Source organism: Xenopus laevis, chromosome 6L (genome assembly GCF_017654675.1).
Source record: "Xenopus laevis strain J_2021 chromosome 6L, Xenopus_laevis_v10.1, whole genome shotgun sequence".
NCBI classification, from domain to species: Eukaryota; Metazoa; Chordata; class Amphibia; order Anura; family Pipidae; genus Xenopus; species Xenopus laevis.
In genome coordinates this window covers 48,226,815-48,252,534 of record NC_054381.1, presented here as the reverse complement: position 1 = coordinate 48,252,534, position 25,720 = coordinate 48,226,815, and the positions used below count along the sequence as shown (strand labels likewise).

At 38.9% G+C, this 25,720-nt stretch overlaps 1 protein-coding gene across 1 annotated transcript in view; it reads right to left on the bottom strand.

Moving 5' to 3' along the window:
- Positions 1-9,628: 9,628 nt before the first annotated feature.
- Positions 9,629-25,720, bottom strand: part of ube2e1.L (ubiquitin conjugating enzyme E2 E1 L homeolog) — a gene marked incomplete at its 5' end in the record, with an annotated part of 32,370 nt that continues 16,278 nt past the window's right edge. The window contains 4 exon segments of the mRNA NM_001094480.1: positions 9,629-9,854; positions 9,945-10,612; positions 12,739-12,886; positions 14,572-14,704. Coding sequence (NP_001087949.1) covers positions 10,515-10,612; positions 12,739-12,886; positions 14,572-14,704 — 379 coding nt within the window. The 3' untranslated portion in view covers positions 9,629-9,854; positions 9,945-10,514.

Sequence of the window (25,720 nt, the reverse complement as noted above, 5' to 3'; positions counted from 1 at the left end):
AGGCTAATAACGAATAAAATGCTTGGTTCATTGTTAAATACGTCTATTTTTATAAGTCATTTCCACAACAAAACAGTTAAAGGACCAATTGACATCTTTTATTGAATGAGTATAAAAATCCTGCACAATCGCCGCGTCATAGATCCGCCCGTCGACGTCACGGCCCCGCCCCTGCCCGGTCTCCACCGGGGAAACAGGTGGCAATGGCAACCCTAGCCAGGATATATAGTGAACAAAGTATCCCCTCATGTAAAACATAAGGATATTAGAAGTTACCAAGGAGTTTCAGGACCATATAAAATGTATACAGGTCATGGAACTCAGAGGTTACTTCTAATATCATCATATTTTGCAACTGGGGTACTTTATTATAATACACAAGTTTCAGTGAGTCATGTGACAGAAATGACATCAGAACTCACCATTTATAACTGATGAAATCAGAACTCACCGTTTATAAGGATATAATTTACAAGATATTCATAGCTTTTGTGTATTATAGTTCAAATATAGTATGATGAAACTTCTTCACAGCCGGTTACTCTAGCCAGAGCTCCATTCTGCAGTCAGATGCTTTTTAATCGCTCTCCAGGATGGATAAAGCTCATATTATTATAACCCACCTGCTGTCTAATAAATATATTCTTACAAAAAAACCACACTTTTAGGAAGACTGTGGTGTAGCAGACTTATATAACAATAAAAGCATCTGAAACAAAGGTGAAACAAAACACAAGAAAGCGTTTGTAATTTTAGCAAAATTAAAGTGACATACACAGTTTTTAACACTGAATTGGGCTTGTGCTGAACATTATTTTTTGCCTATGTTTTATTAAGAAAGATGAACTCAACTCATTCCCCCAGCATGGAAGAAAGTTGACAGCTCTGCATTGGCCCAGAATCACCCCTGTGAATGGGAATGGTTTTGACTCATGTGGCAGTACATTTACATAGTGTCCTTTATAACTCCATGTGCCATTGTCCTAAGAATACAGCCCAGTTATTTTTTTCCCTTTTTTAAATGAAATAATAAAAGGAACTATGAAATATTGCAGACTTTAGAGGTGCTCACACTAGTGATGTGTGGGTCAACGGGAAGTCAGACTGAACCGCCAGCCCGCACATCATTACTACACACATTGTAGTTTCAATGGTTCCTATATAGACAAAGTTGCAATTTGTAGTCAATGGGGGGGAATTCACAAAAGTGGTGACATTCTGGCCCAGATTTGTGGGCAGGCCACATAGGCCCGGGCCTGGGGCGGCAAAATGCTGGGGGTGGCATGCCACCAGCCACCGCATCTCAACCCGTTTTAGACATTAGAAATACGGCCCTGGTGACATTAAAGTGATACTAGCATGAAAAAACTACTTTTGAAAATATTAACATGTACAAAAAGTTAACTGTAGGTGATGTTAATCATTTTTCATTAATATTTTTGCTTTTGTGTTACTTGAAGTTCCTAAAGATGGCTGTTTTGTAAACCTGACCCTGTCAGTCAGAATTACTTACACTAACAGGCTAGTGCAGCACAAATATAGCAGCCCCCTCGTAGAGGAACTTGGGGGGATCTGGTAGGTAATGTAAAAGCATCAGCAAGTACTTCTATGGCAAAATGATAAAGTTCATGTAAAGACAATAGGGGTCATTTAGAGGACAGAGGGCAAATAACCCACGGCAACCAATCAATTTGTTGTATTCAATGTTCTACCTGCAGCTGGCTGGAAAAAGCCAATCTCTGACCAGATGCTTTGGGTTGCTGCCCACAGGCAAATATGCCCAGTGTTGATAAATGAGCCCCAATATTTTTTTTTTAAAAAAAAAAGGTTTGTTTCAGATGTCGGTATCTCTTTAGGAAAAAATTAAATTGGAGATAGATTTGTTTCCCACCATATTCACAAACCTCTATCACCACTTCTGTGAATTTTCAGATTTTGTTTTTCACACAGCATTTTAAACAACATTTTACCAATTATTTTTTTTAAATCTGACTTTAGTTCCTCCTAAACCTGTCAGTCTGTCATCAGGTGACTCCCAGTTGCACATTTGCCTTATACTAATGTTTCTGCCTGTCAGAGAAGAAATTCCCTGCCACTTTAAAAGGCCAATATGGTAGAACACACACTTTCTCATTAATTTTGAGTAATTTCTAAACTCTCAGTTGATCAATGCAGTACTATATGAGTTATGTTGTCTCTTTTTAAAGGGGAAGTAAAAGTTAACAACATTTTAGTACCAATGCACAGATGCAATGCACATGCACATCCACCACTCCAACCACATCAGATACACTTGCACCAACTTCATAGTTTAGCTTTCAGTGTGTATGCACCTACTCACTGATCAGCAAGATGTAACCAGGGTCCGACTGGCCTGTCGGGGCACTGGGTAAAACCCCAGTGGGCCTCCAAGACCCTAGGCCCTCTAACTATATTAGTACAAGCATGTGATAATATTGGGCAACCCCCCCCCCCAATTGCTCATGAAGTATAGGAACCTGCAGTACACTGGTGCAGAGCAGTATTTACAGAAGCAGTGGAGGAAAGCAATGTGGATGCGGAACATGGCTTGCTTGCATGTGCTGCGTGACTGCTTGGCACGTAACACTCTCGGTCTGCGTCTTCCCCAGCTCATGTGCAGCAGTAGATGTTGTGGAGTGTCCCTCTGTTAAGTGGGCTGCAGCAGGCACCATCACTACAGGTGAGTCAAAGTTGGCAGGCAGGACAGGCAGTCAATCTCCAGTGGCAAAATTGACTGGCTGAATTTACCCTCCATATGTTTGTGTTCTGCTGAATATGCTGAACGCTTATAGACTAAAATGCGAAGTTCATTACTTCAGTATCATTTTAATATAAATTATTAACAATACATTTTTGAATTCTCTTTTAGAAATGTACATTTTGGATGTTTTTTATGTGCTCCTTGAATAAAAATACAGTTTGGTGGCAGCATGGCTAGAACTAGGGGTAGGCCCTAGCTTTACCTAGGGTGCAAAGCTCTGGGGCCCAGGCACATACCTTCTTTGCCGCCTACTCCTAGCCCGGTCCCGTTTTCACTCTCATTCCTGAGCCTGTAGTGAGACTGTGCACATCTGTGTGCACAGGCCGATGTCCGTTCGAGCAGGTGAGCAGGGGGTAGGAGGTGACATGACAGGCTGAGTTGCCTAGGGCTCCCAACTGGCACTGGGTGAGTCAGAATTTTGGCGGATTTCTGTTTGTGAATATGGAGATTGTATTTACGCCAGTTTTAACGCTACTTTTGATCCAAAAACACTTCCTCCTCTGCTGTGAATTCCTCCCTCTGTGGCGAGCGTGAACTTCCTTGTGACCTGTTTCTAAGGGTTCTTCCCTGGGTACAGCCCTTATAGAGAAGACTTAGGCCAACTAACTGAATGCACAAAAAATACCCTTATGTGTTAATACCCTTAAAGGGTAAGGCTAATGTTAAACAATGAAGTATAAATCGCAAAATGGTTGTAATTTTATGATAGACTAGTAACCCTTTGTAAATCCCATTTAATTAGTTTAGACCAGTTAAATAAATGGAAGTAAATATGTAGTCAGTTACTGCTGGTTATGACTCCAAAAATGAATCCGGTTTTGGAAATTCCTCCTTGATGTGTGGCTGTGGAAATTTCAGCACAGCATTCACAGGTGCTTAGGATTTGAGAATAAGGATATTATGTTTATGAATTTCTCTGCCAAATTGATTCATTCTAAGTAGATTCTCAAGGGTGGAACAATAAGCTATTGATTAGAACCCTCAGCACAAGTAGTGCTACCATTAGGGCAAGGCCAGATGTGGCGTTTTTGCAGCGTTTTTAAAAAATAACAGCCAGGTGTAAATACACCACTGAAACCACATGCGACCGTCAACATACATTTTTCATGCGTTTTTCAGCACGTAGGATTCTTTTCCCAACATGCACTTCTCATTGTTCTCATTGAGAATTTGGACGCCATATTTAAAATAGGCTGCGTATTTACGCAAAGTGTGGTTTCAAACGTGCAGATCCCATAGAGTCTATTGATTTGGTAGTTTCTGGACGTATTGGCGTTTCTGGTTTTTCCATTAGTCAGTGGTAGTGCAGTTTATGCATATTTACGCCTGGCTGTTCTTTTTTTAAAAACGCAACGTAAAAACGCTGCAAAAAGCCACGTCTGGCCTTGCCCTAAAGCACAGGAATTTCATCACAGGTCTGCTGTTTGCTAGTCTGACTTTCAGGTGAGTATTTTCCTGTTCCTTTGTGTTCGTTATATTCAATTTTGTTGGATTCTGGGATATAATTCCAAATAGCAATGTTGTCTTTTAGCTCTTTTAGTTTTCCAGTAGACTAGACACAGTGCATTTTGTAACATCATTGGTACAGTAAATTGATAGTATAAACCATGCAAGGGAGATTTAAGTAGGTTCTTAGAACTGCAGTTCCCAGTTGTAGCATGTAACATACAAAGGTGGACAAGACAAGGCACTTGAAGACATAATTAAAGGAACCGATATTTTGACTTGATTTTTGTGTGTTTTGTAGAATTTTCTCCTTTTACAATGGGGAAAGACAGCAAAGTGTTTGTTTGAGGTTTTGCAGTAGTTGGGAAAACTGCAATCCTGGAGCAGCTACTATACGGAAACTACAAATTAGGCAAATGTAGCGTGCCATGCATTATTAAAATTCTATGACTCACAAATTCAGAAATCGATCTGGGAGTTGGCCAAATCTATATAATTTTGAATGTTTTGATTCATGTAACTTCTTAGAATTTATTCATGCTGAATCTGAAACAGAGCTGTCAACCTATAAATAACATTCGAAGGGAGATCATTCGCACTGTACCGCCAGCTTAATGAATTTGATTTCATTAACACCATCTTTAACTTGGTGTAAACTTCAATCCAGATTTGTATGGAATAATTGGTTTCTCCAAGGGGGGATTCACAAAAGTGGCGTAAACGAATACTGGAGCAAGAAATGTTATTGGAGCCAAAATAAGACTTGCAATCTTTACAAACAAGTGGGCAATATTTGCCACCAGTACATTAAGACTTTCATTTAAAATATAATGAACACTAGTACCGATGCCCCTGAACCAAACAAAAATTAAGCTAACGTCTTGTCCTGATGGCTGACAAACATGTAGAATTTAAACTGAGGCCTAGCATATTCCAATAGTTCTAGTCCTCAGAGGATAGCAGTCATTTATTTAATACAATCTAGTCAATAGAGCAGAGATCTAACAAACTCCCTTCAGTATAATAAACACATACATTACGGGGCATATTTATCAAGGATCGAATTTCGAAGTAAAAAAACTTCGAAATTCGACCATCGAATTTGAGTACTTTGATGGTCGAAGTATTTTTTCCAGAGAAAACAGCCGTATTCAAACGAAGTACGATCAAAGTAAAATCGTACGATCAAACGATTTAACCTTCGGTCCGAAGGATTTTTACAAAAAAAAACTTTGACTTCTCAAAACTTGCCCAAAAGCCTCAGATGGGTTCTAGGAGGTCCCCCATATGCTAAACGGCAATTCGGCAGATTTAAGTGGCGAAGTGTCGAAGTTTTCTTAAATAGACAGTACTTAGATTTTCGAGTGATCGAATTTTCGAAGGTTTTTCAATTCAAATCAAAGTTGAATTTGGCCTATTCGATGGTCAAGTACCCAAAAATTACTTTGAAATTCAACGATTTTTAATTAGAAAATTCACTTCGACCTTTGATAAATCTGCCCCTACATATAGAATATACATGTCACAATATAAGGATAATTAGTAACTAGTACAGATAATTACTACATGGCAGCACATAACCCAGTTCAACTAGCATCAGAATTTATTAATCAGCCCTGTAGCATCAGCTTATATTACAGGCCAACCTCATTTTCCGCTTGATAATTTGTGACAACCCCTAAGCATATAGTAGTGGAGCAGGCCTAAGCTTAGCTTCTCAACAGCTGCTCAGAGCCCAGAGTGTTGCAGACACTTTCCAAGATGGTGACCCCCTGTGACAAGTTTGAAGTCCTGGATCATTGTTGCTATTGAGAAGCTGAAACTTTAGGCTGGTACAATAAGTTAGTATATAAAATATTTTTAGCCATGTTCATTTTTAGGGTTTAGTTCTCCTAAGATATAATTAATCCTTATTGGAAGCAAAACCAGCCTATTGAGTTTTTTTATGTTTACATGATTTTCTTGTAGACTTAAGATATGGAAAGATCAGTTATCCAGAAAACTCCAGGTGCCATACCTGTAATCGGTCTTTTCAACATGAAAAAGCTTCTGCAGGCTGAAAAGCTCCAGCACAAGCTATGTCAGGATAGTGCTGCAATTCTCATTTTTGTCGCAAATTTGCAGATCCACTTTGGTTTTATACATTTAAAAATTCACTAATTTAGTTTGCTCTGCCGCAGCTAAGCTTTCTAAATTTGTTCTTCAGTTACAGGCATTTTGAGACAGTACGGTAGGGGACATTTTAGATAAAGACTAAGCTTTCCATTTGTTATGTGAGACAAGTGCTGCAGCCCCTTATGTATTAACAAACCCTCTTGTTTCCTTTTAAAAGGTTGTAATTATTGTTTTGGGGAACAAAATGGATCTTGCACGATATCGGCAAGTGGACACTGACATGGCACAGCAATTGGCGAACAGTGAAAGAATAGACATCATGCTATCGACCCTCCCAGGACATGCACTACTTGCGAATTTGCCTTTTGTCTGTATTTTATAGTGCAATATGATAGAGGTTTGCCTGACTAGGGATGTCGCGGACTGTTCGCCCGTGAACTAATTCGCGCGAACATCGACCGTTCGCGTCCGCCCGAATGTTCGCGAACGTCGCGCGACGTTCGCCAATTTGGGTTCGCCTTAGCTGGCGCTTATTTTTGCCCTCTCACCCCAGAGCAGCAGATACATGGCAGCCAATCAGGAAGCTCTCCCTCCTGGACCACCCCCACACCCCCTGGACCACTCCCCTTCCATATATAAACTGAAGCCCTGCAGCGTTTTTTCATTCTGCCTGTGTGTGCTTGGAAGAGCTAGTGTAGGGAGAGAGCTGTTTAGTGATTTGAGGGACAGTTGATAGTAACTTTTCTGGCTAGTAATCTACTTGATACTGCTCTGTATTGTAGGGACAGAACTCTGCAGGGATTTGAGGGACAGTGAGTTTAGGTTAGTTAGCTTTGCTGACTAGTAATCTACCTTATACTGCAGTGCTCTGTATGTAGCTGCTGTGGGCACTGCTTCTGATCTCATCTGCTGACTGCTGTAATAACCCAATAGTCCTTGTAAGGACTGCTTTTATTTTCTTTTTTGTTTTTTTACTTTGCTACTATAAGAGCCCAGTGCTATTAGTCTAGCTGTGTTGGGGAGTGGGACTGGTGTGCTGCTCCTCCTAGTAGTTCACCACTACCAGCACCAACCAGAGTCAAAATTGTTACAAAGTATCTTATTTGCACCTGTTAGCTGTTCTGAGCTCTCTGCCAAAAGCTAATTAAGTTAGAAACTGTTTTTTTTCTGGCTGTTCAGTTCAGAGAAAAGAGGGACTGGTGTGCTGCTCCTCCTAGTAGTTCACCACTACCAGCACCAACCAGAGTCAAAATTGTTACAAAGTATCTTATTTGCACCTGTTAGCTGTTCTGAGCTCTCTGCCAAAAGCTAATTAAGTTAGAAACTGTTTTTTTTCTGGCTGTTCAGTTCAGAGAAAAGAGGGACTTTCCAGTACAAAAGAGGGACAGGGGGTTGAGTGGTCAAAAGAGGGACAGTTGGGAGGTATGCAAGTGCCACCTAGCTGTGTGAGCTTTTTCACATTCTGTCTAAATAACAATAATAATTCCGTGTCCGTAAACATCACCTGAGTGATGTTTTTACAGCAGCAATAATATATTCCGTACCCACTACTGTATACGTTGCCCTTGCAGGCATTGTTTGCCCAGTCTTTAACCAAGTGCCACCTAGCTGTGTGAGCTTTTTCACATTCCGTGCCCAGAAACATCACCTGAGTGACGTAGTGTGATTTCTGCCCTTTACAGCACAAAACGCAGCGCTGTGTCAACAATGTATTTTTCAGATACATTTTTGCCCTTGATCCGCTCTGGCATGCCACTGTCCAGGTCGTTGCACCCTTTAAACAACTTTAAAATCATTTTTCTGGCCAGAAATGTCTTTTCTAGCTTTTAAAATTCGCCTTCCCATTGAAGTCTATGGGGTTCGTGACGTTCGCGAACCGTTCGCATTTTTGACGCAAGTTCGCGAATATGTTCGCAAACATTTTTTCCGCCATTCGCTACATCCCTATGCCTGACCACTGGTAAATATTCAAACTGCTTTAAAAAATAAAGTGATTCTTTTAAAAAAATGCTGTCCTGTCCCAAACTTACAAACTGAATGAAGTTCCCATTAATACTTGTTTTTGAGAGCAACTGGGGGTACACATATTTAATACATGAATGATTCTCAGGGGCAAATTCATCAAGGGTCGAATTTCGAGGGGTTAAATCCCTCGAAATTAGACTGGGGAATAGAATCGAATAGACAATTCAGGCGAATTTACGTGAATAGTCGAATTGGCGAATATTCGCCAGGCGAATATTCGCTCGAAGGATTTTCATTCGATCGAATGCCTTTTTATTCGATCAAAAACTTGGACTTTCCCATAGGCTTTTAAAGCAATTCGGTAGGTTTTAGGTGGCGAAGTAGGCAGTCGAAGTATTTTTAAAAGAGACAGTACTTTGACTATGGAATGGGCGAATAGTCGCAGCGTTTTTGCGCTCGATCCAGTACTTCGACTATCGAATGGCGAATAGTCGCAGCGTTTTTGCGCTCGATCTATTCGAATCATTCTACTCAGGCGAATTTACACCAATTCGATAGTCGAGGAGCACAAAAAACTACTCGAAATTCAACGTTTTTTTACTTCGAATCCTTCACTCGAGCTTGGTGAATTGGCCCCTCAGTGTTGCAAATAACATAGAATTCACTTGTGCTTAGCCCAGTCCTATTATGGTACAAAATGAGACCAATATTTCCTCTAGGAGTATATATTGCTAAATATTAGCACAAATGTTCCATACAACTCCCCTGCACAGCAGGTGAGCCAAACCTGGGATCAAAAACCAAAAGTATCAGTGTAGTTTTGGCTTGATATTTTAGCATCAAGGGGAGCAACATTGATGTTTAGTGCTAGAAATAAAACGGCTTCCAGCTCCCACTGCAAGTACAAGGAAATAGGACCTATGTCCAAAGCCACCATCAGAAATGTTTTCTTTTGAGGTGCTACTTTTCCACACTGAAAAGTGCTATTTGTTTTCAAGGCCCTCTGTACCTGTATTACCCGGATTGTTCCTATTCACAGTTAAGACAGCAGAACATATAATTATCATTGGGATGACAAGCTATTCATTCCATTTACAAGTACAATGGCCATGGGGAGGTGGGGATGAGATATTTCGTACAGTGAAGAACCCAGCAAAATTCTTACTGGACTACAGCATCCAGCAATCTTTAACCTGTATTAAAATGTTGAATTATGGTGGGAGTTGCAGCCAGGGTTTGCATACCCTTTGATTCACTTGTCCACTCTTACCTTTTCGATTGAAACTTCTCAGACAATAAATATCTGAAATACATCTGGGATATTTGTATTTTTTTCACTTTTATTAACACAGTAACAAATGCAGATGGAAGTCTGCAACATATAAGCAATCCACTGAGTAATTATTAACCACCTTAACAGTTAAACAGCTTAAGGTATATCCCTACAGTCCCCGTTAACTTACCTCTTCAGATTAACACAGACATACAAAAGGAAGAAAAAAAAAATTATATATATATATATATATATATATATATATATATATATATATATATATATATATATATATATATATATATATATATATATATATATATATATATATATATATACATATATATATATATATATATATATAAAGTGTATTTAGGAATCTTTAATACACGAGACAACCAGATATTCATATCCTATGCCAGGGAATGCCATTCATAAACCCCACTGGTGCCTGGAATCTGCAGACTGCTACATTGCAGGCCCCTTTGGTAAAGACAGGGTTATGCTGGTCTCACTCTGTAGCCCTATTTTACATACACACAAATTAGGTTCAAAATTAAACTTCATTCAGTTCAATACTTTACAAGGACTTTACACAAATGCCTACATTTATAGTCAGTGTTACTCACTGCACAAAATTACATTTCTTGTATACCCATCTGTTCCAAATATAAAGGGAGATTTGCCTTCTTATTACTCCATTAGAAGACAGAGTTTTTGAATTACAAAGATGTCCCTGCTCACTCTAACCAGCTGCTGCAGAAAGATACCTTAAGTTACAATAACAAAACTCTCTGGAAATAAAAGGCTGAATAAAATCTGTTATAGAAATACCCTATTCTTTACCAGCTCCCACCCTCCATTTCCCCTTCAATTTAACAAGCAGCTCTCTCTGTCACGGACAAACAGAAGAGTTTGAGGGAAGGGTGGGATCTATGTAGCGTATCTCTTGGTCCACTGTCTGGCCATTCTGTCATGTTCCTCTCTGTTGGTCATGTACTGAGTGGCGATACTTCCAACAAGAGGGTCCGCTGTAAACAAAGAAAACATTTTAAAAACACAGAAAGGGGTAAAACTACACAGGAGATTTGGTTGTTCAGATGTTATTCAACACCATAAAACAATGCAACCCCATATAACTAGAATGTAAAGTCAAATCAGATGAAAGTCAGATGGTATAGTTTGTACATTCATCTACATCAGAAATTCAATGTATTTCAATGGGGGTGGAATCGGTCTGACACCATCAGATTTAATCCTGTCGGATGAAGATGCAGAATGCAGCATTCCCATTTGACAGTTGTGTCAGATGGAACATTTTCTATGTAGTTTACACATCAGATGTTTGCATCAGTCCCATTATATTTTGACCCATACGACTACATCCCACTTGTAGGATGAGTTTTGTCATCAGACAACATCCTACAAAATATCCAATGGAGTTTAGCCCTTGCCCCTTCCAACTGCACTTGATCTAGATCTGATGCATCTAGGGTTTTTTTTCCTGATAATGATATATACATTAAGAATCACCTACGCTGCTTGAAATTAAAGGTCTTTTCCTCTAGGCTAAAGGGGTGGCCTCTGGTACGGTGATCCTCTTTATGGGTAAAAAGGTCCCCTGCTATTTATCTATAATGTCCTCTAATGTGCTTGTAAAATGTAATCATGCCCCCTCGCAATTGCCTTCCCCCCAGAGAAAACAACCCTAAACTTGACAGTCTACCCTCATAATTTAAATTTTCCATTCCCCTCTAACCAGTTTGGTTGAATTGCCTCTGCACTCTCTCTAGCTCATTTATATACCTCTTAAGGACTGGAGTCCAAAACTGCACTGCATACTCCAGATGAGGCCTCACCAGGGACATATAAAGGCAAAATGAATTTTTCATCCCTTGAGTAAATGCCCTTCTTATGCAGAACTTTATTTGCTTTAGTAGCCACAGAATGACACTGCCTGGAATTAGACAACTTGTTATCCACAAAGACCCCTAGATCCTTCTCAGTTAAGGAAACTCCCAACACACTGCCATTTAGTGTATAACTTGCATTTATATTATTTTTGCCAAAGTGCATAACCTTGCATTTATCAACATTGAACCTCATTTTCCAGTTTGCTGTCCAGTTTTGTAATTTAGTCAAATCACTCTGCAAAATGACAGCATCCTGCATAGAATTTATAGTTCTGCACAATTTAGTATCATCAGCAAAAATAGAAACAGTACTTTCAATGCCTTCTTCCAGGTCATTAATAAACAAATTGATAAGCAAAGAACCAAGTACAGACCCCTGCTGTACTCCACTAAAAACACTGGTTTAATTAGAAAATGTTCCATTCACCACCACTCTTTGTAGTCTATCCTTTAGCGAGTTCTCTATCCAGATACAAATACTATGTTCCAGGCCAACATTCCTTAATTTAACTATTAACTTTCTGCGTTGTACTGTAGCAAATTCTTTAGCAAAGTTTAAGTAAATCACATCCACTGCCATCCCAGAATTGAGGTCCCTGGTCACCTTGTCATAAAAAGTTAAATTAGACTGCCAAGATCTATTACACATAAAACCATGCTGGCACAAATGCATAGTGTTATTATTTGCAATAAAGTCAAGTATCTGATCCCTTAATTCTTTTTACTCTTCGCTGCAATACCCTTTTCCATGTCTACTTTAGGTTGTCTCATAGATTTTTTTCTGCATGACTTATTGGCCTCCTTGTACCTGATACATGTTTTGGCTGCACATTTTTTCTTACAACCCCAACACCAACACTTCTATTAACCACAGAGGTTTTTCTTTGCAACTATGTTCCTTGCTTACAAGGGGAATATACGGACATGTATATTTATTAAGCATCATTTTAAGCAAAACATTTTACTTCTGTTTAACCCTGTGAAAAAGCCTTCTCAGTTCTTAATATGTTGCAGAGATTCCCTTCTATTGTTGATGGGACAACAACAAATAATGATATAAAATTAGGGAAAAGTTAAAATTAGAGTTTGTATAAAAGCCTTCTCAGTTCTTAATATGTTGCAGAGATTCCCTTCTATTGTTGATGGGACAACAACAAATAATGATATAAAATTAGGGAAAAGTTAAAATCAGAGTTTGTATAATTGAGGTTTCACTGTAAATGAATGGGGAAGGTGAGACTTACCAGGGTTGCAGTCTGTGAGCAGAGAGCAGATAGACAGGAGGACTTTGGAAATTGTGAGTGCTGGGCTCCAGTTATCTTTCAGGATGTCGAGACAGATCACTCCCTGGCTGTTTATGTTACAGTGGTAAATTCTCGTCCGAAATGTCACCTAATTGGGAGAAGAGGAAATACATGCATTGAACTCCAACAGCTGAATATACTCTTCTACAAAAGGTGCATTTCATTATAATATATAATCATTTTGATCTAATTCTCAATCCCTCCAGGCCTATAGCTGCTTTGCACCTTGACACCATGGTGAGACAATTTTAAGCCGTGGTAGAGTTATTGATACTTTTGTAAGCGTTCAGAATAAAAGTACATTACTGCTTGGTGAAAATGTTCTGTTTAATGCAATAAACAGAAAACTCGTGAATGGTTTTTCTGACCTCTTGTGGATATTCAGAACAACTGCAGGTCTGAAATAACGATAACAGCGGAACACAGAGAATGTTACCATATTATTCTGTTATTTCTATATCTAGATACAAATGGGAATATGCCTAGTAGTATGTTAATATGTTATATACATAGGTATGAAATAGAATATTGAGAATGCTTGAGATCTGGGCTTTTCCAACATATATATGATATACGGTAACAGTATAAATGTGTGTGTGTAACAAAGTTGCTCTTGAGTCAATGTCATGTAATATAGTAGCATTTCCATTTCATATGGAGGATTACTTTATGCAATTTAACTTTCTTCAAGGAAAATCTTGTCAAATTGAATTAATGTCCGGCAGCCAAGGGCTAATTACAAAGCAGAAAAGATACTGCATGCTAGTTCAAATAATGGACATGGGGCCACGATTCCCTTTCAATTTGTCCACATTTTGTAAGAAATGTCTTAGTGACAAATTATAAGCGAGTATTTTTCCTATAATGTGCAGTTGGCATCCATCTATAAGTGCACCACGTTGTTATAATTAGTACCTAAAATGAACGGAGATGCAGACAATTAAAAAGTAACCTGCAGCATTTTAAAATGTGCCTAAACATCAGTGGTGGTGCTACTTCATGTCACCAGTCAATGATACGAATGGGAGCTATTACTTTGGTTACTCTGACAATGAAACAATAAATCCCGTTTACAGAGTGTAATGAAACAACCACGTAAACAATATATCCTAATCAGCTTTATGGAGTAATAACGCTTGAATTAGCACTGCAGCAGAGTCTGTGTGACTGAAGCCTAAAGGTGGGCATACATAGGCCAAGTAGACTGCCATTCTCTAGGGAACTTCATACAGGAGACATGAGCATGTTAATTGGTACAAAGAAGGCACAGACATCATAATGAGTGGACCTTAGCCATAATGTGTTAAAAATTAAGATAAAACAACACAAAACGGTCACATAAGGAAACCAAAGGCATATGTTTATATGTGCTTGTAACGGATATATTGATTGGTAGAATTATGCTTTTTCAATCCAGATATTATTAATTCTTTGCAAGGCAAATTCCATTTTGTAGATCTAACAGACCTAATGCTGGTAAGATTACACCATTTACACTTTCTACAATAATTAAAACATTTTAACTGGATGTGCTGTCGGTTATAGCCTTCTTAGACAGACAGCAAAGCACTACTAAAACACAATTTGGCATGTTTATTATAGCAATAAAACCTATTTGATTTCACATTGGCAATGTATGGTAATATGAGTGAATTGAGTTTCAACATATTTAGCATAGGTGTGTGCTAGGGCATTACTACAGTTAAGCAAGTCCAGTGTCCTAAAAGTTAACCAGTCATGCTCTGAATACTAGCATTTCCCCAGCATACTTACTTTTGGTGGCTTAAATGGGTATTCAGGTGTGAATGCGATATCCAGGAAGAAAACCCCTCCCTCGTATACAGATCCTGGTGGACCAAGGATAGTAGATCTCCATTCATAGATGTTGTCTCCCTTTGGACCGGCACTGTAATAAGAGAGAGAGAAAAATACATTTTCTAGGTGTTGTTAAGCATTACTCCCTTTCACAAGATTATAAGGTCTGTAAATGTGGTATAAAGATCTTCACTGAGGGAGAACAAACATGTAGGCACCTTATCACAAGATAAAACATTGGAAACCAAAGGGAATGCTTTTTCTCACTGCAGCCTCAGACTTACATGTAAAATAACCTAAAGACAAGAATAAGCTGTAACCTTTTTTTTTTTAATATAAGCAGCAATGCCGATTGACAGAATCTGGAAACCAGCAAAGAGGGAAGGAAGGAATGGGGCTTAGCAGACATAATGATCAAGCTAAGCTGGTCCTAGTCAGTTGGATTCTTCCCAAGAGCATAATGTAACTTTACTTGATGGCTACTAAACTGCATTAATCCACATTGGTGGCATAACAAGCCTGTTCCATTTATTTCATGTGTAATTGAAAGGATTTTACATAACAGATCCCATACCTATATATTTATTTCAAAAACAGAGTCATGCACTCCAAAATAAAACCATCAATAGCTTTTCTGCTTTCTATGAGAGATAGTTCAAAATGCAAAAACTATGAGCTCTTGTAGGAGAAGGAAAGGTATTTTACAAATAAAGTTCTGTACAATAGCCACAAAGTGGAGAGTTACATACTGCAATCATTGCTCTATACTGTATGTTTTTCAATGTTTCTGCAATCCCAGATCGTTGTAAAAATTTCTGTGAGATACATACGATAAAAACGCCATCCCTCTCGGTATCTTAATGGTCTCTAAAAGGGCTCGCACGTGTACAGTATAATTTTTGTAAGCCCTGTGCATGTGTAACAGAGCCTTTACTCCCCCCATTCGATCAGCTATAATTAGGTCAGGTGGTACAAGTCAACATCATCGTTGTCCTCATGGGGGAGGACTCAATTTAGCGCATATGCATTTGCAACAGGAAGAGAGAGGACGTGACGTGAACACGGCCAACATGGCGGCCGCAAAGACTAGAACTTGCAAAAACTTCAACGTCACGGTATGAGTGTGACAGACCGAATTGGGCAGCGAAAATAATGCGGTTCAGGAGGAGTGCTCACAGGCAACAATTAGAGATGGGTATTGAAAATTACCTTTCCTTCGCCTTTATGGGACTTTTTATTGGAAGACATAATACTGGCTGCCATAACAGGAACACCGTTAATATGTAAAGTTTAATAAAGTAATACTACTTCCCTCAGCATCAAGACAGTACACATTATGCTTCCAATAAATGAACAAAAATAGATTGTTCTGGGGCAGGGGATTTATTGTAAGAGTGCAAATGACCAATATTGTACAACAATGCTACTAAAATGTATGACAGGATATTGAGAAATACAGTAATTACATGAATCTTGTAAGCCAATATATGGATTTAAAAACATAAGAGACTTGATCTATACATGCCTGAGACATCCTATGGTACCAATGTAAAGCTGGCCATAGACGCAAAGATCCGATCATACGAATCAGCGTACGATTGGACTTCCCCATCTCCCGACCTGCCACTAACCATTCCGATCAATTACAAAAAAAGTACCAAATAACAGATCAGCCGATGTTCTGCCCCTGACAGCAATCGTACGAAAGTTATGTCCGACAAAAGCTAGTGACAGTCTCCCTCTGAAAATTGTATGATCGGCAATACATGCAGAGATATTATTGGCAGCCGACAGAAATCTTTTAACTCGACCAATCTCCGCCGTACGAAAAATGTTGGGACTCTACACACATGGTCCAAAAATCGAGATTCGAACCAGATCTTTGCGTCTATGGCCAGCTTTACATAAAGTACTCAGCACTTTACCTGAGACACTTCATTGTATGCACCAATCGGCACAGACACTTAGGGTGTTCAATGTACTTAGGAATTTGACACCCTGAGTGTCGGTGCCGATTGGTGCGAAGTGTCTCGGGTAAAGCGATGAGCCATGTATTGGTTTATAAGATTAATTGAATGTAATTACTGTATCTTTGTTGCTTTATTGCAGGGGTGCCAAAACTTTTTGCAACAAGGGCCTGATTTGGTGAGGTGAAAATGTGTGGGGGCCGACCATTCAGCCCGACATTCTTTGAACCATTAAATTACAGGAATCTAGTAATCGTAGCAGTAATATTTGGGCACATTAGTGAAATGATCTGCCACTTGGTCTATACTGCTGCCTGTGCTCTGAAGGTGTTAGCAATAGACATGTACTGGAACGTAGTGACGCCATACTTCTTTTGTTTACTGTACTGGCACGTCAGTACGTCTATTGACACGTTCAGCCCTAAAGAAGTGCGAAAACAGCGCATCTCTACGTGCCAGTACGTGTCTATTACTAACACCTTCAGCACACAGGTAGCAGTATAGACCAAGTGGCAGATCATTTCACTAATGTGCCTCAATATTACTGCTATGGGATTCCTGATCGGACTGTGCTGGGGGGCTGCAATTGGCCCCCGGGCCGCACTTTGGACATGCCTGCTTTATTGTATCTTTTCACAATTGAACCGTTACCACATTCTTCGCTGGATACTTTGTTCTAATTTTGATTTTTGAAGACATGGCTACAAAACTTTTGCCACTATCAAAATGTCCATAATGGACAGCACCGTTTTCATGACTAATAAGCCTTTATTATTGTTTGCTGAAGAAAAGGACCCTGTGGACTTTGGTCTTTGTGGGTGGGGTGACAAGTGGGATTTAGCCACCATTCATTATTTACGTTTGTTGTGTCTATAACACCATTAGGCTTGATAAAGGGCCCTGTATAGGCCCAAAACGTTGCTTAACACCCGTCACCGATTCAACTGCATCAGTAGGGTCACTGGTGTTTTGTTTGGACTCATTTTTGAGCCTTTGGCAGTTTTGGGCCTTACTCCTGATACCAAACTGGTGTTGAACACTGGTGGAAAAAGCCCAATTGGGGATTCAGGATATTGAGACATAGGCACAATGGTATAAGGATTTCTGTTATATAGAAACACAATGCAGCACCAACTGTAACAGGAAGTGGGGGAGTAAAAGACAGAGTCCTGTCTATTCATTGACTGATGTAACCTAGCATGTATGTGTAATGGAAAAAAAAACACAGTATGTTACAATGTCCTGTTTCACAGACAATAAAGGACTTCTCTGCTGTGAGAATAAAGCCCGTTGTGTAGTTGTTTCTCTAGTGTGAAGTCTAGCTGAGCTGTTATAACCTTTTTTGTCTTTTGTCTAAACTTTAGGTTTAAGGAATCTTTAATAAATTAACTAAAAAGTCACAATAACATAGGCTTAGTTATAATATATAAACTTGAACAGAATCATCTTTAATGTTGACAGTGACAGGGTTAGATGGCCAATAGGATAGTGCATCAGCTTCCTATCCAATGGTTCTTTGGTTTGTTTCCAAAAGCAGACACTATCTTCATATAGCTTTAAAAAAAATGCTGAGCTTTTGCATTGATGAAACGCCTTGTATGTTGTGTACATAACGTCTTTCAATCAACATTAAAAAATACATTAGTATATTAAAAACCGAGGAGTGGGAATCAAAGTCGGAGAGGTCAGAGCTGAACGATTTATGTACCAAATGCACAGCCCTGGCTTAACATATGGGCACAGTCACACCCTGTCACCCCCTGGCAGAAAAAAATTGTAATTTGTAGATCCCTACCTATCACCCAGTATGCCAAACTGTACTTCATTTAGTTGACAGATAGGTTGTAAGCATATATGAATAAGTTGCAAACATTGTGTGTTTTCATTCAACACTAGTCTTTTTAGATTTTTGGTGGTCCTTCACTCGATGTATAGAGTGTCCTCAGAGTAGCAGCCCCGTCCAGCCACAAAACTTGTAAATCAGCTTAAACATAAACTCGAGACCCACAGCAAATTCAGCGTGTTTTTATTTCTCACACAATATGTTTCGGATACAAGTATCCTTCATCAGGTGCTTGAAGGAAACTAGGGATGGGCGAATTTTTTCAGCTCGTTTCGCCGAAAAAATGATGCCCATAGACTTGTATGGTGGCATGCGTCAAAAAAAAAAAAATAAATAAGAAGACGCGTCAACATTTTTTTGACGCCCATAGACTTTAATGGGCGTCTGCGACATTTCACCCGCTGCGAATTTTTGGCGAAACTAGTCAAATTCGCCCATCCCTAAAGGATACCTGATGAAGGATACTATGAAGTAAGTACCTGATGAAGGATACTTGTATCCAAAACATTTTGTACTGATGAAGGATACTATGAAGTACCTGATGAAGGATACTTGTATCCGAAACATTTTGTGTAAGAAATAAAAACACCCTGAATTTGATGTGGGTCTCCAGATTTTATGTTTAAGTTCATCTTAAGTTAACACCTATATACAGTGCGAAGCAAGGCTTTTCTGGTGAACACAGTCTGAAGCTATACAAAATCTACACTATTGTTTCTACTGGAATTTTCCTAATCATGCACCAGGACAAATGGTAAATATATATATATATATATATATATATATATATATATATATATATATATATATATATATATATATATATATATATATATATATATATGTTAAAATTATTATTTATCATAGCATTATATCGTCATTTCATCTCACAGATAAGTAGCTATAGAGAAATGCATGAGCAGCCTATTCCCTCGAACTCCTGCCAGTGCATGAATTTACAATTTCTCTGGCAGTAAATTGACTGCACAATTGTTATAGAGAAACCTTTGAAGATTCACATGTATATTTCTACAGTATTGAGAGGTCATGAAATGCTGCAGAACGTATGGAAACCAAATGAGACATAAATCAAAGGAGATGAATGTGGCAGAGACAAGTGCACCGGTAGGGTCCAGGAAATTACCATTTAAATCAATGGCAAAATTACAGCGTTTTGTTGCCCAATGAGCTGGAAGACGAGTGGCCTACACAACTTTCCTCCCACACACCAAATAAAACATACAGGAAGGTTAATTAACTCCCACTAAAATGTATCACTTTGTGTTATGTGATACGGACCTTACACTGTAAGCACCACTTGGGCAGGACTATAGTGAATGAAATGTTGGTGCTGTACTATGGGTAATACCATTCTCCTTCCATAGCGTCACATGAATCAACAGGTTTGGTGCTAAAGCAATGACTGTCTACCATGCACTTGATGACGGCTGCACTTTCAATCTTTGGACCCTGGAACATTGGCAGTAGCTGGAGTGGGAGGAGGTTTGGGGCTACTTGCATGTTTCAATACAGGTGTTCAGTATCAGTGGAACTATAGAGGAGTAAACGCCGCAGTTGGTGGGGTGCCTGGAGTGGTCTGCTTCCTCTATAGCCCAAAAGAATACCCCCCTACCCAGCCGCTCGCTTACCTACAGGTGGGGAAGGGGGATGCAAGCAGCCTGGAAACTCTAGCGTGGGGCGGGAGTGGGCAGACCGGAGGGCAATTGGGGATTTTTTTTGGAGGGGGGCTGGTCACGCACCAGGGCCCGCCCCCCTCTAGTTACGTTAATGCTGAGAATACTATAAAAACCTACATGTTTTAATATTTAGCACATATTTACATATAAATCACTGAAATTAAGTTGTACGTGGAATCCACTTACAAACATTATTATTACAATGTTTTCTAAGTGTATTTTCTTTCTTATTATGAAATGATCCCCCAATGCCCTCACAGAGGGCAATTTAAAATATAATAATTCACAATAATATTTCAAGTGCTTTTCCACTTTTGGGATTAGTAATTATCCCTGTGGATATTCTACAGAAGGAAAAAGATTTATACAGCTTTGCAGTGAAAGCTATTGGATATACAAGCTTAACACTAAGGAGCAGTCTGAGGTTTAAATTAACAGTGAAATGTTAGTACATAGTATTCGGTGTATAGAGATTTGTGTCAACATAAGCCACCTGGGACTTCCTACATTTCTGCAGATTTTTACTCGCTGGGTTACTTCAATTTCCAACTGTTGGTATTCTTTGTTTAAATATTTTCACTGAGAAAATAATTATGGACTTATTGGAAAACTTGTGTTCTGTGTTTAAGTAGAATGACGCAAAACAATACCCCTTATGCATAGTGCAGAGGAAACGCCTTTATCTGATCTACAGAGGATGCCTATATTTCCTCTTGCAGGCCTTTCTTTGCAACATCACTAGGGTTGTCCTCTGGTCATTTTGAGATGGGCTGTTTGGTTTTAACACCTAGAGAAACTACACCAGTTTGACCCAGCAATAGCACCAATACCTGCACAATGCATCATAGCCTCCCCTGCTGACATCATCAATCCACCCCTAAATGTCATTTGCTCCCCACGTACATCATCTACCCTGTCCCCTAATGTCACTGACCAGACCAGCTGTTAGTATTCTGAAATTTAGGACTGTTCCAGAAGAACAGGTAACTTATGCGAAGCCTTAAATTAAATATGGCTAGAAATGTTGTATTTTATAACTTGAACTACTTTGCTTGCCAAGAGATTCGGCAGCCATATATCAGTAATGATACAGGATATCAAAGTGGTCTACAGGAGCTTGCCATCTTTGAGCTTTTTTTAAGCCCTCTTTTGTGTATCAACAAAAAAATTTTTAAGAATTTTTTGTTGTTGCAACTAATTATATGTATCTTACGCACCGCTGTACATTTGTAAGCTTCTAGAATTTTAAATAGTAGTGTGCGCTGCCGACATTTATACAACCTCTTTTGTGTATCAATGATATTTCACATTCTTTTTGGATTTTGGATTGCTGCTGCTGAAGAGTTAAGCTTAGGGGGTCAAATGCTGCAGGGCTGATTATTAAATTCTGATGCAGAATGAGCTGCCATGTAATGTGGATCTGAATTACTAAATTTCCTTTTTGTATTGGATTCCTGTATTCTATTTATACTGTATATTGTGAGTTGGTCTTTAAAGCTCAAGTAATTGACAGCAGCACAGGGCATGGGCTGTGAATCAGCAGAAAAGCATATGTGAAGCTTCTGGCAGCACCTTTGGAGGCACAGATCTTCATTACTTTAGGGCAGTGGTCACCTTGGGGTAGTAAAACCGCTCCAAACAAAGCATGCAGTATTTCTAGCCTACGTTGTTGTTAAGCTTTAAGCAAAGCTGCCCACAGACAGGCTGGGTTTGTATTTGTGGCGCCCCTAGGCCTGCCCTTATCTGCATTTAAGGAGTAAATGCAGATTGTGCCTCCCAATTGTGCCGCCTGTAGTTCACAATACTATATCACACTGTGTGCATTGCAAATAATTAGTTCTGCCATTTATAATTTTATTCTGGAATCCATAAATTTGGATATAAAAATGGTGCATAGGCAGCCATCTCAATTTTCTATGCTTAATTCATAGTTCTCTGTTATATATACAGTATTATATATAAACATCCTTTACTGAACAAATTAATTCTGAGCGTCTGGAGGTAATTGCACATGGGGTGTTTTATTTCAGATATCTATATTAGCTGGTAGAGAAACTCCTGATGAAACCACTGATGCCCCTTCTTACTGATAAACTGCCAGACACAGCACATACAGTAGGCTCTGGTCACAAAAACCTAAGAGCATTTTAACAACCATCCTTACTAACCGTATTATTAGGCCTATATTATTAGCAACCATTTGGGCTGTCGCGCATATTGCGTTACCATGAGTAGGAGGCAGTATGGGCAGTAAAAAGTCACAGAAACTTGCACAAGGCTGCAGGCACTTGAGAAACTTTCCTCTTGACAAATCTCAAAATGTAATTTAAAAAATGGATTTCGGTATAGGATTCAGCTGAAGAAGCGCTACTTACTTATACTCATGACTGAATCCCTTTAAAAGGCAAAATTAATATATAGCATGAAAATGGAATCCCGTGTGTGTTGGGTTTGGGTGCCAAGAGCCAAACCTTCAGCCAAGGGGAGCAGAACAATGTATAAATATAACAAGGCTTACACTCTAACAAACTCCAACCTCCAGGCCAAGTAAAATTAAAAAAAGTAGAATGTATTAATTCAAACAGTAAAGCCAGATGCATTTCACACCCTCATAGCACTCAATCATGGCCCTGGACATTGGAGTGCAGGCAAGTTCTATTTATACAAAATAAATGTAAGCCAAAAACGTACATGGGCATATTTTTCTTTAAAACAAACCTTGCTTATCATACAATTTTCTAACACAAGAATTGCAAGTAGAAAATTCTGCCACAGATGATATATATTTTCCTTTCCACCCTCGGTTAATTTCTGATACTTGTAATGCATGCTGCCTCCAGCAAACCTGAAATTCAAGACCAACAATAAGGTCACAGTTCAGACAAATCCCCTGTTAAACAGCTCACAGGAATCACTGAAGTGGAAAGCTTTTATTTTGAATCAGAAAAGGAGCACAAAAAGAAGTATATGGTAGGGCTAAGTGATAAAACAGTGTTTAGAAGATATGCAAGTGCAAGCACATCAACACCTACTCAAAACCAGTATTATAACTGGATCACATGCAGAAATACCATAAAATGAAATGTGTTAAAGGGGTGGTTCACCTTTAAGGTAACTTTTATTATGTTATAGAACAGACAATTCTATAAATGGACATGCCATTAGACACTGCTCATTCCATCTAGCAACAACAGTCCCGCTACCCTGCGGGACCCTGCCAACTTTGTGCCCAGCTACCCCCTCACCTTTCTTGGGCTTCTGCGGTCTCCAAAAATCAATCTGTGCCAGTGCAGAACTGTTTCTCGCACCACAAGGAATTGTAAAAAAAAAAATGTAAAGATGTCTGTGTGTTGTGTTCCAAGAAAGCACTGGCAGGAGCAGAATCCTTATGTATGGCCAAATGTACAGTATATATTTGGTCAGCGTGTATGCCTGGTGAAAGGTCAAAATCTCCCATCTAGTCCCCATTGGAATTTTTGCCACCCTAGGCCTGGGCCTTTTTGGCCTGCCCGTTAATCCGGGCCCGAGTTCCAGCCCTGTTCCACATAACCAGTGTACAGGCTCGCTGTTACTTATTCAAAAATAAGATAGTTCTAAAATATCAAGAGCAATGCCCACCAATACTCTATAATGCGTTATTATTAGCAAGTCTGTCACTGATCAATCTTTGATATTTGTACACAAAGATCCTTGCCAGTTCTGTCAGTATTTAGTACTACCAAACATAATAGCGAACATGCAACCCACACCGAAAGGAAATAGCAGGTTTTTGTTGTGCACCTCCAGCTATAAATTTCCTTGTATGACAGCCAGCCAGCAAACCAGAGCTGTGGAGTCAAGAGTTGTGAGCAATTTTGGGTATCTGGAGTACTGACTCTGAACATACCCCCCAACTGTCCCTTTTTCGGAGGGACAGACCCTCTTTTGACAGCTCAACCCGCAGTCCCTCATTTGTACTGGAAAGACCCTCTTTTCTCTGCACTGAACAGCCAGAAAAAGAAACAAAGTTTCTCACTTAATTGGCTTTTAGCAGAGAGCCCAGAACAGCCACAGGTGCAAATAAGATACTTTGTAACAATTTTGAGACACAAAAACACAGTTTAGATAAGAAGAAATATTTTCAAACTTTCATAACCTGCCAAATTTTGTAAAACAAACATGGTAATTAGGGGGTGTGGCCACAGAAAGGGGTGTGGTCAAAAAATTGCTGCGTTACATGTGGAAAATATATTTTTTGTCCCTCTTTTTACTTCCAAAATGTTAGGAGGTATGTCTGAATACCTTTAAATACAAGCATTGAATATAATTAAATCAGATTTAAGAGCTTCTATGAAGGATGACATAGCAGAAGCAATTCTATTTCTAAGAAAATACTTTAGTTCATTTTGGATTGTATTTTACAGCTATTCTACAGCTAGCTATGTGCCAGGTTCAATTAATACAGTATATAATCTATTTTAGGTTTTTCCAGTTGTGTTTAGTTTATGTACGGTAGTTAAACTTTGATTATTTTTAGAGTTGGCAGTTGATAGGAACAGTAACACCAAAAAATGAAAGTGTTCTAAAGTAATTAACATATAATACTGTTAGCATGTACTGGTAAAAGCTGTGCATTTGCTTCAGAGACTCTTCTATAGTTTATATAAAAAAGATAATGCCATGGGGGGCAGCCATTCAAGCTGCTGGGAAAAAAGAAGGCACAGGTTGCACAGCACATAAAAGATAAGCCCTGTCAAATACAATGGTGTCTTATCTGTTATCTGCTATTTGCCTTTTCTCCTTTTTTTCCCCAGCAGATAAATGGCTGCCCCCATGGCTACACAGCAGCTTGTTTATATAAACTATAGTAGTCTTCTGTAGCAAACACACTGGGGCAGATTTATCAAGGGTCGAATTGAAAATTTTCTTTTTTTTATGGTCAAAAACTGCCATTGCAATTTAAATTCGAATTCGAGATTTATCATACTCTGGCCCAAAATGAGACTATAAAACCTGTTAAATTACTGTTTAAGTCAATAAGAGAGAGCGGTAGGGATCATTTTGGAGATGTTTGTTCCCGACATTCAAGTTTTTTTCAAGGACAAAATTCTAATCGAGTTGGACCGAATTCTAATCGAGTTTGACTGAATTCGAATCCAGTTTGAGTCGAATTTCTGGGTCGTTTAAATTCGTCAGAGTATAAAAATTTTTTTTGATTTTAATAATAAATTTCGACTAGTCGAATTTATGGGAATTTTAAAAAACATGAATTCAAAATTTGACCCTTGCTAAATGTGCCTCTCAGTGTTTACCAATGCAGAGAAACAGTACATTATTTTTTAATTACGTGATACACTTTGGTTTTTGGTGTTACTCTCCCTTTAAAGGGTACCATAAACGAGGAGTCAGAGTTGAAAAGATTTATGTAATCACTCCACAGCCCTGAAGCAAACATACTGTGCCCACTAGATAGTAAGTTTCACAGTGCAAGACTACGACACATTAATTTGAACCCTCTGAAATGTTAAGATTAAAAAAAAAAAACACCTGTAGCCATTTTAAAAGACACAAACCTTTGTTTTATTTTAGCTGTTATTAGGAGACACTTGCTGTTGTGTGAT